The sequence below is a fragment of the Pagrus pagrus genome (genome assembly GCF_965226575.1).
Source record: "Pagrus pagrus genome assembly, chromosome: 4".
NCBI classification, from domain to species: domain Eukaryota; kingdom Metazoa; phylum Chordata; class Actinopteri; order Spariformes; family Sparidae; genus Pagrus; species Pagrus pagrus.
Window position 1 is genome coordinate 19,905,004 of NC_140188.1, and position 12,584 is coordinate 19,917,587.

Below are 12,584 nucleotides of genomic sequence, written 5' to 3' on the forward strand. Positions count from 1 at the left end.
TCACGTCATACAGTGACATGACATACTCAAAGTCAGGGGTGCCCAAACTTTTTCCTCTGGAGGGCCAAAACTAAAACTTAATGGCGGGCTGTGGGCCAAAAGCACACACCCTATATTATTGTTTTGTTAGGATGCAAAACAGTACTGAGATCCTAAGTTCCCTAAATTCCCTATCTGACTTTGAACGGCATGCTCAGATTATGAACATGATCAATAATTAGGGATCCAACAAATTTATACACTTATTTTTATACATTTTTTTCACTAGAAGCATCTGAGGGGCCAAATTGAACTATTTTTTAATGTCAAGTCTGTCAAATACCAAAGAGATTGGTTCAAAAACAAAAGGATGACTGACTCTCAGGTATATCTGTTGAGTTGCAGAGCCAAGACACGGTCTGTGTCGAGCAAACAGGCAAACACAACAGAGGTTAAAGTCCTCTAACACAGATGTCTCTTCCCTTCGCTCAGAGTCACGTCTGACTCTGAGGTTGTGACAGTCTGCTTCATTAAAACAGGTTTGCAGAGAACATTAAGGTTGAGACATTTATCAGACGACAAGGCAACAGAACATCCTTTGTACTTATCTTAGCCGCAAACAAACAAGCTTTCCCTTTAATTCTGCCGGTTGTAAATTAACAACGTGAGCTGGCAGATCTGGGGCAACAGTTCAATATTATTGCTGTCATTACGTTGTGTTGGTTTCCTAACTGGATGATCGTAAATCATTTAACATTTATCACTCTGCAAACATCTGCTGTTCAAATTGACACCTGGAAGCGAGTCATCCACCGAAAGTTTAGTTTGTTGTTACGGATCGTATAAAACTTTGGTTTAATCATTTAATATGTGATTATGAGCCACTAAAGCCAGCTAACTGCAGCTGTCGTTAGCTAGTTAGATCAGTTAACTCAGTTAGCCGTGCAGCTAGCGGTCCAGACTGTGTTCTCGGAATGGTATTATGAAAAAGGACAGGCCGGGGCTAGCTGGTTAGCAATGCTAACTTCAGTAGGTATCTCTTCAACACAAGACATAGACAGCTTTGAGACATCAAAACTATTTTTTTCTTCACATACTGTCAATAACTTTGGTTCATTTTTTAATGTGGTAATCTAAAACGTTCCTTAACTTTAATTTCTACTTCAACCGTATCAGCCATCCTTCTGTCACGTAGCTGAGGGCTGATTTTTTCAAACGAGGCCACTCATGTTGTGGCAGGCTAATTTGCATACCACACACTTCCACCGATGATGTAGGTTTCAGTCTGACTTTTGACCTTGGCTGCATGTGAAACAAAAAGCAACACTCCATCTCTGTCTCTCTGTCTTTCCGCTTTACTGTGCTGTAAAACACAGAGGAGAAGTCCAAAACAATCTGTAAATCAAAGCCATTGTTAATGCCGCCAGAAACTCATCGGTGCACTTTGTTCCACTTACTGACCTGTCACTCACGTCCAGCTCTATTATTCTACAGCCAGTCAGTGCAATGAGGCCACAAACCACCGCCTGCTGTTTCTGCTGCCTCAGTGCTTTTAATGGTCTCGCTTTCATGCCTGCATGCTTGCCTGTGTGTGTGCACTGCATGTACTGTATGCGGATGTCCTTCCATAACTTCCCTGCGTTTTGAATTGCAGGATGTAAAAAGGAGCGAAGGAAAACTCAAAGACAATGAGCGATGGAGGGCGACAGAACAAGGCAGAAAGAAAGACAAAAGACGGATGAAAAAGGGAGGCTGAGAGACGAGGTGATTAAAAAATTCTTGTCCACGTCTGCCCTGCTGAGTCCTGCTTGTGCCCGAAGGCCGCGGCCCCGCTCCTCCCCTGAATTCCACAGCTGCCAGGGCACCGAACAGCACTGAGCCAGGGTGCAGACCAGGGGTGTCCGGTGCTGCAGGTCTGTCCACTACTAGTTCCCAACCAGGGGTACATCTGCAGTTGCCAGAGGGTACGTGGGAAGATTACTGAGTGGTGGCTCAACTAATTTGAATAGACATAAATGATCACTTGATTAAAGAAAATCAAATATTGAGTCAGCTGGAACATCTTAACACCACGCGTTGCTATTGAGAGTGTCGATCATGTAAATTAGCGGGCAAACAGAGCAGTTTAAACAGTTAGGAAAGCAATGGATGAATGGAAATAGGACGGATAAACTGTTAAATAATAGTTTAAAGTAAAGGATAAACTGTTAACACATATCGTAAACAGGAATAAAGGTGCAGAGAAATGCTCTTCTTCATTAAAATCACAGCACATACAACAAGAAATTGCAATAAACCTAAATTGTTTTAAAAAAATAAAGTAAGAAGTGCTGATGTTTAAAGTGCTTGACAAACTCAAACAAATTATCCTCAAACATTTTGAAGAACATTAATCAGGCACACCGGTGCGACCAATGAAAACGTTGCATCGCACTTTTTTTTGGCGCACACGTGCAACCAAAATACAATTGAAAATATACGAAACCCTGGAAAAGGTTAAAAAAGTTAGCTAAAAGTAATGGAAAAACTGTTCAAATGGTCAGCTGGAAGTAGCCTGATGGATTAACTTTTTAAACAGTTTGCTAATAAACGGGTTAATGGTTGAAATAGTTGGTTATAAGTAATGTAGAAACTGTATAAATAAGCTGAAAGTAATGAAACACCGAGATGGCTGTCAATAAATGATTAAATAGCTCAAAGTAATAGATAACCAGCTGAATAAGTTAGTAAAGTAATGGATCAACTGTTGAAGAAGTCGTCTAAACATAATGGATAAAGCTAGTAAGCTAAAGGTATCTGCTCAAAGAGGAGACAGCTGCACAGATTGTTGAAAAGTTGTATGAATGCAAACTTGACCACATCAACCAGCTCAGTTTGCGTAGAAAAGGTTTGGAAACAACAGATACGGACACAAACAGGAGTGACCTCCGTGTGGACAAGTAAAGGAGGAGGAGGCTCCCAGGAAGTCTAATTTTAAGGCCTTAATCATGTAACATACAGTGTGGTGTCAGTCAGGGGCTCACGCTGAGGAACTGGTTCCCCAGAAGTTTTCCACACGCTCTAATTATGGTTCTTCATATCGAACCAGAGATTACTACCTCCACCAGCTTTCAAGTGAAAAACCTATTCTGGCCTCCGACGGCTCGGAGTTTTGCAATCGAGGAGAGAGTGGGCATCTCGGACATGTTGGAGCCTTCAGATAAAGTTTATAAAGTTTGTCAGCTCGTCATTTACTTGTTTTTTCGTGCTGCTATCGACAACACAATAGAAATATGAACCCGAAACGTGCAGTGACGTTTGAGACCAACACAGCAAACATTAAATCCCCCTTAAACTCTAAATTAAAGAGTCAGCTGCTATTATGAGGCTAAACATGTCATTAAAAGCAGGCGCTGTGTGCTATCTGGCTGCCCTGTTTGCTTCTTTTTATAACCCAGTGTGGACGCTATGACAGAGAGGATTTTGAACACACCCTGGTTGTTTACCCAGCTCGACACAGAGAGAGATAGGAGAGCACTTCTCAGGATCAGGCCTTTACACCACTTTGGCTTTAAAGCCCAGTCAGGCGACCCCGCTGTCCGCTCACATCCACATGTATGTAACTGTAGAATAATGAATTTAGGTTGCACGTTGAGTGATATACTGTATAATCGGCTGATCACCCTTCTCAACAGATTTCCCTCGTTGTTAATGATTAAATGTTAATCTTCTCTGTTGCCAACATGCTCACAAGAAGCGACAAACTTCAACAACTCAAAAAGTTGCCACATAACTTTAGAAACAACAAAAACAAGTGCAAATACTTCAATATCCTATGAACAACAAAATCAATAACATGGGTGGTTTTAATATGTACATTAAAGGGGCACTATGTAGTTTTGGAGAAGAAATTCAAAGTCAGGATTTTTATATTTACAACAATAATGAGGTAATAATACAAACTCAGAAATATACATTTTTACCATAGCTGTTCTCAGAGGAAAATAAGGTCCCCAGAACACTGTTTGAAGCTAGAAAAGTGGCAGGGTCCGCCACATATAAACAAAGCAAAACAGTATGAAATGATGTCGTCCTTTAAGGTCAGTTTGTAAATAAAAAAAAATCAGTCGATGAAGATTTTTCTCTTCTTCCCCAAAACTACACAGTGCACCTTTAATCTTCTACCAACTCTTTGGCCAAAACGAGAAAGTTGGAGGTGATTTAAATGTAAAAATGCGAGACAGACAGGCAGATAGACAGATATTTGCAGGCAGACAGGAGGTGAAAGCCAACCGCCCTGCAGATTTAGGCAGCTTTAGAGCACAACAGATCAGATGAGATTATCTCTCGCTGATCCGCTGTAAAGTAGACAGCACATTCATTGATTCCTGCACCTCCTGCCACAGTCAAAAATCAACCACAACAGGGGGGCGGAGGGGGGAAAGGAAACACAAACAGTGCCAACAAATCCTAATAAGTTATTTAGAAAAGTGTGAGAACGCAGGAGGAAATATACTATTACAGAAACTGTGTACACAGAACCAAACGCCTGCATGTGTCACACCGCAGTTTAGACACGCTGGATAATTAACGGAAAAATCAAACTCGGGCTTGTTTTGACTTGCGTAAATATTTTCACTGCGGATCACCTGCAGAAAAGCTTTCTTCTGAGTGATCTCAGGTAATTGACAGCTTCACTAAGAGTCGCCACAACACATGACGAGAAACCAACGTGCACGTATCATGTTGTGATTCCGCCTTGACACACTTCCAGACGGTGTGATCTCTGACAGCCTGACAGTGACCCAGTGACCAGGCTTGGCACGGACGCATGCGTGTCTCCCCAGCCTCTAATCCGTGCTGTCCCGGATGGGATGGGAGAGGCGTGGGGGGGGAGAGAGGGAAGGGTGGAGAAGGCAAACTGTGTGGACGCAGAATAGCCAAATACCTGCTGTGCACATTTAGGCTGTGTTGACTGTGCTGTCCAATTTAGCAGCGGCTGTGAACGGGACAAGCACGTTGCAGCAGCACTACCACGGCAGTTTGGCTGCCTTGATTCATCTGACCTACTTTCTCCCCCCCTCCTCCCATCCCTCCCATCCCTCCCCTGTGCCTGGTCTGGGAGAGAGGGGAGGGGAGACCACCAGGCAGGAAGCAGCAGGCTCCACAGTGTAACAGCAGCCTACATACATATGGGAGAGCACTTTATGCAAAGTCACAGCATTCCTTATTCAGCAGCAGCAGCAGCAGCCATAACATAAATCACAAGATGATCTCCTCATCATCATCTTCATCTTCATCACTGAGCCTGCTCTGACTGAGGGGGCCTACAGGAGGCACTGACAGCCTGTCATACATGCCACAGCTCCACACACACACACACACACACACACACACACACACACACAGCTTCTGCTAGCCTCCCTCCTGTCTGGATTTATCCTACAGATAGGCTAAACAGCACAGTTATCTGAATTCAAAAGGCCATTGACCTACATTTCAGCAGCTCTTTTGTTGTACAGTACACTCTCAGTGGTATCTGTGCTGATCACACAGACACACACAAACACACACACATCAGGGGAAAGTAACACTGGGGTAAACCCATAATCTGGATCTGAACAGTGTAAATAAAGGATAAAAAAAAAAAAAAAATGGAGGAAATACTCAAAATCTGGCCCAAATAAATAAATATGTGTGATTTGTTGTGGAGATCTCACAGTGAGTTTATGACAGCAAACATCCTGGCATGACTGTTACTCTCCCATCATACAAAGCGGCTCTCAGCCAGGACCTTCACTCCCACGCTCCCACTACAATAACATTATTACATTAATGTGACCCTCGCCCCGCTCCGTACCTGCCCCCGCTCAAAGTTCTCCTTCTCCAGCTCCAGGCTGTTGGCCCCTCCGGTCCGTCGGATCACTTTGGGGATAGCGTTGGGTACTTGCTGCATGGAGCTTTTCACTCGATCCATTGTCGTCTGTTTTTTTGTGGGTTTTTTTCTCCCTCCAGCGCGAAACAAACAACAAAAACAACTTTCAGCCGATAAAAAAGGCCAGAGTGTGGAAAGTAAAATAAGAAATAAAAGCCGCACTAACTATGGCGGGCAGCAGTCCATGCTGTGCTGGACTCGTCGGCCCGTTCACTGGATCATTTGGCCTTTCTGTCCAACACCCCAGTCAATGACAGGAGCAGTCTGAGCGGCACCAGGGTGAAGCGAGGCGCGGTGAGAGGGAGGCCACGCTTCCGCTCTCGTTTTTCAAAATAAAAGCTCATGTTGACCAAAAAGTGTGAAAATAGAGATGTTTGTCCAATAAACTGCAGCAATTAAATATGGGTACTTATAATAATAATTTAAAAAAATGAAGAAAAATAGATCATACAAGCAATAACAATAAAACACTATCATGATAATTACAATGATAATATGCTTCACAGAAAAGTAAAAGAAAGAAAAAAAACAGCAGACAACAAACTTATAAACAAATACTCTACAAAGTAACTGAACATAATCTCACTGATACCACTTTGCAGATTGCGTGCTGCATCAGAGCCTAACTAGTTTTAGATCATTTATATTATCAGCAATAAAGAGAATAAACCAAACAAAACACTGATTCCAGTTATCAGGAAAATGATGAATATTTGATCCAGTAATCAGTCAGTCCAATAATAATCAATCGAGCAATAGTAAACAGTAAATACATACTTGTAAATATACATGTATGTGTTCTTTACTTTTGATACTTAAGTACATTTAATATCAGAGACTTTAAGACTTTAACTCAAGTAGTCTGCTATTCATATTGGTGACTTTCACTGCTAATAAAGTAATATTTTAACATGGTGTCTGTACGTTTACTCAAGTAGGACTTTTGGATACCTTTTACAACACTGCGTAGAACATTATAAATCACAGATATTGAGTCATAATTATTAACGACTAATGACCTCACATGTATAATGACCTGGACAGGTGATTTTTCCATTTGTTGTCTACTTTGCATTTGGCTTCTATCCCTGACTTATTGTTGTTTTTTCATTATTCACTCTGCTTTATTGTTTCTACTTAAGGTGTCTTGTTTTATCTTGATTGTCTGTACCATGTATAGGTTTACTTGTTTTTTATACTGGCTGTGTGTGCTGTTCTTACTTTTTAAAATAAAATTAAAGTATCTTGCAGCCATGTTTTGAAAGTTCAATGCGAATAAAGTTCACGCCTATGGATCATTTCATTTGTTAAAAGAAGCAAAGTTGGCATAATGAATGTTGATCTAAAATATTGTTGGAAACACATTTTCTCTTCATGAGTGCGTCCACAAGACCGGAAGTGACATGTGCAACAATTGTCGGAAACTTCACACAACTCAGTTTCTGTCTTTATAGCACTCAGTTCTGTTGCAGGCTGCACAAAACACAGCACCTGTGTGAAACCCTTCCTGCACCGTGTCCCGGGAGAAACGTGAGGAGGTTTGTGCTGCTGGTGTGTGGACACCGTTCAGCTCGCGTGCTCCTCAGCGTCGCTGCTATTTGGATATTTTCTCTGGCAACTGTCGCTGACTCCTCCCACTGCCTCAGCCACTGGCTGGAGCTGCTGCAGGCCCCGCCCACAACATCAGCGATGAGTGGAGATTTAATTGTCTAAGCTTTGTCTCAAACAACAGTCTCATCAAATAGGTGTAAGTCTTAAAAATATTATTGCCACAACTCTGGATCCAGTAATATTCAGTCACAACATGCTTGAAATGTTGCTGTTTATGATGTTAAAAGTCAGTAGAGTAGCAGTGAACATTGGCACTAAACCCAATCTGATTTCTGATCAGTGATGATGTACAGTGTCTCATCATGTATTGATTGTTATGTGGGAGAGCTTATAGCGCTGCTTCTGTGTTCCCTTTATGTCATACACAATATTTTTACAGAGATTTTTCCTGCGGCTACACAGCTGTAAACCACTCCGCTCAGTTTTTCTGAGTTTTGAGTGGACAGTATCTGGTTAAAGAAACCGACCCTGCTCTCTTACTCCCTGCAGGATGTATGCAATCAAAGGTAAATTTCCTGTTTGTGATCATTCCTCTAATTAATAAATCAAATAAACTATCAACCTCAGGAGGAGCCTGTTTGCATGACTCAAGGCTACCCTCTGCTGGTCAAATGCAGGAACCACCATAAGTCAACATTCGTGTACATTTAATCAAACTTTTGTCTAAAATGAACTCAGTAGCAAGGGAGAATTTCACATCCACAAATATATATAAAAAATGTATCTATAAGCAAAGAAATGCAAGAGGACCAGCTGGAAGTTTTAATTTCATTACTTGAAATCATAAATCATAATCAAACAGACAAATAGAGACAGAAGAAGTACCCAGATCCTAACGTGAAAGAACAAATACCACATTGTAAAATTACTCCATTATAACTAAATGTCTTCCATTCAAAATCTAACTTAAGTAAACGTATTAAAGTTTCATCAGCTAAATAAATTATCAAGTGTTCACTGTTTAAAAACTGGCCCTTGTAACTCACATATCATCATATATCAAGATGTAAACTGATGGAGATCATCAATGTGTAAGACATATTTAACTGTTGTGTCTGGATCTAGTTTTAAATATGAGTTTTAAATGTGAATGGACCCCGACCTGCAGGCCAGGCCCCACCCAGAGAGTCACAAGATGATAAATCTGGTGTGGTGGTGAGATGATTCATAGGGGAGGAAAGAAACACGTCTCATTTGCATTCATTTTTTAGGAACATTCTCTTAACTTAATATTGTAGTCTTACTCTGTTGGGCCTCAAACATTGATCTTAATGAGACCGTCTGAGAAGTTTAGAAGAGAAATCACTCTATTGTAGATCAGATAACAATGGACAGCTGAAAAGGGACGAGGGGGCCCAACCAGATACTGCATTTTTGTACAGGGTCACAAGCCAAAAGCTTTGGGAACCAGTGGTTTTATCTTTAGCAATGCATTTTAATGCTTGTCATGCTCGTACAGTAATGACTGCAGCACATTCATATTGTATTCTACTGCACTGCCTGAACTTACTACCAGGTTACTGTTCACAACCTGTTACTTACTGTTTACGTCTCTGTATTTACTGTTTCCTGAGTGGTGGACCCCCACAGAAAGAACAATGCCACCACAGCTAGATCAAATGTGACATTAAATAATATAATCTAGATAACAAAGCAATAAAATACAATAAAACACTAACAAGCGTAAGGCCTAATTTGTCAAAGTAGCCCTTTAATCACAATTAATTGACCTAAATGAACACATTTTAATGCTGCAAACCTCTTACAGCACTAGAACAAAAACTAAGGCCAGAGATAAATATGGAACAAATATTACCCGATGCCACCGATTACAGAGAATACACTGATATATACATATAGTACAAGGGGTTGACCAATAGGGCTTTTTCAGGGCCGAGTACTGTTCTTCACACACTACACTTCATACTGTCTCTCCACTACATTTATCTGATGCATTTAGCCACCATCTACTTTGCAGATTCAGATTATTCAGCGCTGACAGGCTATTAATCGTGACGTGTCACCGATCAGATAGGGTTGTGGACGAGACATGAGAGGATGCTGCATCAGAGCCAAATTAGCACATTTTTAAATTAGTTTATTTTATCAGCAATCTGACAGAAAAATCACTGACACCGATAATCGGAAAATACTGAATATCAACCTGATAACTGTCCAGGGCCGATAATCAATATACTCCTGTTTACACATGTATATCACAACCTATTTACAAGCTGTTTATCCATTACACACATTATTAGAATTGGATTTTAATTACGTGATTTACTTATAATACACATTTACATGAGCATTGTTAGAGAACTGAATTTCACTGTAGCCACAGTGTATATAAGACATATATGACAATAAAGCACTTCACACTTGAAACTACAAGTTCATGTTTAATCTTAATTTGTAGAGCGACTAGGAACTACAACTGTCGTATGAATGTGTCTGAATAAAAAGCACATTATATCTGAATTGTAGAAGTGTAGAGCAGAATAAAATGAAAATACTTAATTAAAGCAGAAATAGGCCAGTTCAAAACTGTACTACTGACAGCCACTGTGAGCCTCCAATCATGTCAGCTCAGATAAATGAATGAATAATACATAAATACATAAATACATGTCACAAAAACGTGTCCACCCATCATTACAGTACAGTACAAGCACAAGCTAGGGGGGAAAAAAAGAGAAAGAAGCATCTGAGCCGGTGAAATCTCGCGAGATTACCACTGTAACGGAGGACTGGGGCTTGGTCTTGAAGTTTTCAGATGCATCTGTAGATGAATCATAACAGCATCAAGATGTCGGGACGATCAGGCCGCGCCGAGACACGAAGTCGGGCTAAAGATGACATTAAAAAGGTGCTGGCGGCCATCGAGAAAGTGCGCAAATGGTACGTAGGCTGTCTGGGGGACAATATGGAGGGAAATGTATTAGTAGACCGAAGGCTGATATCTGCTGCGTCGCTCAACAAACTTCAGTCGGAAAAGTTCGATGATTGACGGAGCTGCTGACCAATCAATGCCCCGGGTTGACAGGCGAGGCGGGGCTAGCCGAGTTTTTTCCGCCGAGAGCTGTCAATATGGCTACAGCCTCACATGCTGCGAGCTGTAACACAGACGGCCGTCCTGTGAACACATCACACTGACATACACCGACACCTGCCGACCGATCCTCACCACGTTTGACGTGCTCGTGCGAAATAAGCGACGATTAACGCCGAGCGTGGTGATATGTGTGATTAGCTGTCAGGCTCTGCTGTGGACAGAGAAGAAGAAGGAGACACGAGCATGTGTTATGTCATGGCTGCAGATTAATGGTATTAGAGCAGCTGGTCTAAACTGAGCTGCTTTCCGAAATGACTTCAACTAATTTCATCCCCAGGGAGAAGAAATGGGTGACAGTTGGGGACACGTCCTTACGCATATTCAAGTGGGTGCCAGTGACAGAAACAAAGCAGGTGGGCTCTCCCCTCAGTCACCACGGCTGTGATGTGAAGGCTTTCATTTAATCCACTGAGTGACAATCCCCCCCTTTTTTCTGGTTGTCAGATATATCGCAGCAAATCCACAGGTGGAGATGTTAGAGGGATGAAAGATGTGGTCCTGGAAAATGCTAACTCTTTACTGGATTTCACTGGTGAGTTTTGTGGCAAAAATAACAAATAAATAGCCTTCTGCATTCATCATGAGGTGTATGTGTCACAGTGACTACTTATATATGTCACAAACACATGAAATACAATAGATCATGTTGAGTACAACTCCTGTGTGTCCGCCTCTAGATGAAAACAGCAACCAGAGCTTTCTGTCGGACGTTTACCAGCCTAAGATGGACAACAGCAGCAGTACCTCCAGCTCACAGCAGGTCAGCCCTCCACACACCTCCAGCCTCCGGACCGAAGACTCTCAGCCACCCATGCTGGGCCAGGAGAGTGTGGACGGTATGAAGAATCTCCCAATTTTTACACATTAATGCCTGTAATAAAAAAAGAAACATGTACACACAATAGATAGTGTATCTGTTATTGTCTGTGTATCCCTTCGCTGTCAGAGCTGCATCAGCGAGGTAATAATCAAACTCTTCTTTGTGAACCCAGAGCCAGTTCATTCAGGACAGGAGGGGGCCGACGAGCCTCCCACCCTCATCAAGGAGGACCTTCTCTCATCAGGAACTGTCAGACGGACCCCTCCAGACACACAGGTCCACTTGAATTAAACTAGAAATGTTGTTTTTTTTTTAACCATGTGAGCATTTAGGTAACCTTCTTCAATATGTTTCCTTTTCATTCTCCAGGAGGAGCTGGATGAATCAGGAGCACCTCCTTTAAAGAAGATTTGCACAGGAGAAAATGCCGTTCTGAGATAGCTTATTTATAATCATTTTGTTAAAAATACACACGATACTTGTTCTCAGACTGACTAGCTAAGCTTTTCAAATTGTCCCCGACTTCGATTATTACATTTCAGCAAATGTGAAAACAAAAAAAAAATTCAAAAAATGTACTGCAAAAATCTTTGTTCACTTTTAAAGGTCTTTAAAGTCTCGCTGTTTCTAAGTGGTTTTTTGAAATGAGTGGAGAGGATTTTCCAAACTGTCGCGAGTCACTGTTGTTGCAGGCAGTGTGATTTTTGGTTCACATGCTAAAATATCTAGCTTTCTGTTTTCTGTTGTAGCATTTCTGCAGTTAAACTTTTACTTTTGCATGTTTCCATTATCCTACTGCTTATTTTTAAGGCCATTTAAAAAAAAAAAAAAAAAAGATGTTCAATGTGTAGCTTTATGCAGATTGATGTTTTAGATGTGCCATCTTGTTTTAAATAAGATGCGCTCTCTCTGGATCAGATCTTATTTTGGCTTATCACATGTAAAAAAATAAATACATAAATAAAATGCTTTTTTAAATATTTATAATATAATTTGCCCATGTTTATAACTGAAGACGTTGTAAACCATAATAAATGCTTCTGTCTACTTCGACTTCACTTCACTGGTGCTGTAAGCTTTCTGTTTATTCAGCATGATGTCTTGAGGCTCTGTTAATGAGGGCAGGTCCTATTGTTTAATCAGAC

At 41.2% G+C, this 12,584-nt stretch overlaps 2 protein-coding genes across 2 annotated transcripts in view; one reads left to right on the forward strand and one right to left on the reverse strand.

The window, feature by feature from the left end:
* hip1 (huntingtin interacting protein 1) overlaps nt 1–6,151 on the reverse strand; it is a 45,908-nt gene extending 39,757 nt beyond the window's left edge. Inside the window, exon 1 of the mRNA XM_084351597.1 lies at nt 5,819–6,151. Coding sequence (XP_084207723.1) covers nt 5,819–5,935 — 117 coding nt within the window. The 5' untranslated portion in view covers nt 5,936–6,151. The remainder of the gene's footprint in view (nt 1–5,818) is intronic.
* Nucleotides 6,152–10,244: 4,093 nt separating this feature from the next.
* On the forward strand, nt 10,245–12,502 carry bcl7bb (BAF chromatin remodeling complex subunit BCL7B b). Its single transcript, XM_084350649.1, has 6 exons — nt 10,245–10,405; nt 10,897–10,972; nt 11,064–11,151; nt 11,297–11,455; nt 11,612–11,715; nt 11,809–12,502. The coding sequence occupies exons 1-6, from the start codon at nt 10,293–10,295 to the stop codon at nt 11,878–11,880; spliced, it is 612 nt and encodes a 203-aa protein (XP_084206775.1). The 5' UTR covers nt 10,245–10,292; the 3' UTR covers nt 11,881–12,502.
* Nucleotides 12,503–12,584: the final 82 nt, after the last annotated feature.

Bases quoted from the DNA above. Each gene is read 5' to 3' on its own strand.
- bcl7bb (XM_084350649.1), top strand. From the start codon at position 10,293: ATGAATCATAACAGCATCAAGATGTCGGGACGATCAGGCCGCGCCGAG. The intron at 11,152-11,296 runs GTGAGTTTTGTG...GTCCGCCTCTAG, and splicing joins CTCTTTACTGGATTTCACTG to ATGAAAACAGCAACCAGAGC. The intron at 11,456-11,611 runs GTATGAAGAATC...TTGTGAACCCAG, and splicing joins GGGCCAGGAGAGTGTGGACG to AGCCAGTTCATTCAGGACAG.